This window comes from Eufriesea mexicana, unplaced genomic scaffold (assembly GCF_001483705.2).
Source record: "Eufriesea mexicana isolate 0111107269 unplaced genomic scaffold, ASM148370v2 scaffold265, whole genome shotgun sequence".
Taxonomy (NCBI): domain Eukaryota; kingdom Metazoa; phylum Arthropoda; class Insecta; order Hymenoptera; family Apidae; genus Eufriesea; species Eufriesea mexicana.
Genome location: NW_016908444.1, coordinates 2,294,329 through 2,296,013, shown reverse-complemented (window position 1 = coordinate 2,296,013; position 1,685 = coordinate 2,294,329). Strand labels below are relative to the sequence as shown.

Here is a 1,685-nt window from a genome sequence, read left to right as displayed (position 1 = left end):
ACACAGGTTCTCCGCGTGCTTCCGAACACCAGCATCAAACTGTGCGATTATAACTGTAAGAGTAACGTCGCTTCACACTATTGGGAACATATTAGGTGTATAAGGATATCATTAAGTCCTCTATTCTGACCGTCATATGTATCGTTTAGAAGTGATTAATGGACGTCGGTGATAGCGTAAGACTGATTGAGAAAGCATGATTTCTGGGCCCGTTCGCGGCTCCTCCGTGTTCCTTAGGATAATTAGAAAACGTGATAATTAAAAGTGTCTACGAGCAAAAGCAAAATTGCGAACTATCGTGGAACCGGGTAAGAGGCTCAGAAATCATTCTACGATTATAAGAAACATCCCACGAAACGCTCCTTTCTCGATACTCCATGTTGGTCCCAACATCTCATTCTTTCCCCGGAACGATTCGTGATTACGTGATATTGCAAGATAAATGAACGAAGCAGGTGTAGTAGAATAAGAAGGGGAAAGTATACGCGAGAACGGATTGTACAAACGGGATAATCGTATTTCGACAATTGTATTTCACACGAAAGGTGGCACAGCAGAGGTGCGAGTCGACGGCGCCGGCGGCGGCTGGCAGAGCAGCAACAAAACCGAAAAACAGCAACACTCGGAGGCATACGGCTTCCGTGCCGACAATCCTCGCGCGTCCCGCCTCACCCCGGAACCCCCAGCTCTCTCCGTTGCAGGTCCGTTCTCTTCTTTGCCAATTAAGGAGAATCTTTCACCGAATTCATCGCCGACACACTCCACCGATCTGTTTTCTGTCGACACGCTTCCTATCCGCACTTCGTTTCACCTCTCTTCTCTTCGTTTCCTCCACACACTCGCCTTTATCTGCGCTCCGCCATCTTAGATGCTTAAATTAGTTCTTTATTAGATCCTCGCTCGCAGGTTCCTTTACGTGTGCTCGAATTTTTAGCCTCGATCATTCCCAGTGTGCCTGGTACGCTTTTCGCCAGTTCAAACTCGTGTAATTGTTCCGAAAGCTTGCAGTGCTGTTAACGATGCGATCGTCGATACACGTAGACGAACCTGGCCAGTGGCTGTGTATGTACATACCGTTCCTCCTCTACTTCAGTTTGCCTTGGTACACCAGCCTCCATCTTCCATTTCCACGCGCGCTTAGTGTTCGGGGGTGGCAAGGGTGAAAGCGAAGCGAAGACGAACAGGGACGAGGAATAAAATAGAATTCTGTTTGCAGAGCTGATGAGGTCTCCAGCAGTGAGGTGGTCCAGCAGAAGTTGTCGCAGCTTGCCTCCAACGCCCACGCCGAGTTATCATCACCCGCTCCACCCCCCACTGCCAGCGGTGGGCATGGTCGCCGAGAGGAAGAAACGTTTCGAGCTCTGAATTGCTAATCACGGGTATACCATCGAGTCATCCGGGGACGATTCAGCGTAGCGATCATCAAGCACGACACACGCCATCCACGATAACTCGCTGAATATCACGCAAATTAATTCGCACGTACGATTGTCTTCGAATGGTGCTACACACATACACTGGTTGCTCGTTCTTAAGTCTTCCTCGAGAGAAGACACATAGATTTCGACTTATACATTGTCACCCGTGAACGAATAGCATTTTTCTTGCATTTTATTCATTTTCTTTGATATTCCGAATCATTTGTTAATTATTTCCGGTTTGTTCTCTGTTTTTTTTTTTTTTTT

The 1,685-nt window shown here is 47.5% G+C and overlaps 1 protein-coding gene across 3 annotated transcripts in view; it reads left to right on the top strand.

The window, feature by feature from the left end:
• LOC108555784 (protein outspread) overlaps positions 1–1,670 on the top strand; it is a 9,706-nt gene extending 8,036 nt beyond the window's left edge. The window contains exons 11-12 of one of the 3 annotated variants that reach the window (XM_017911603.1): positions 546–701; positions 1,217–1,670. In XM_017911603.1, coding sequence (XP_017767092.1) covers positions 546–701; positions 1,217–1,365 — 305 coding nt within the window. In that variant the 3' untranslated portion in view covers positions 1,366–1,670. The remainder of the gene's footprint in view (positions 1–545; positions 702–1,216) is intronic. The other 2 variants (XM_017911604.1, XM_017911605.1) reach the window with 2 other exon arrangements.
• The last annotated feature ends 15 nt before the right edge of the window (positions 1,671–1,685 follow it).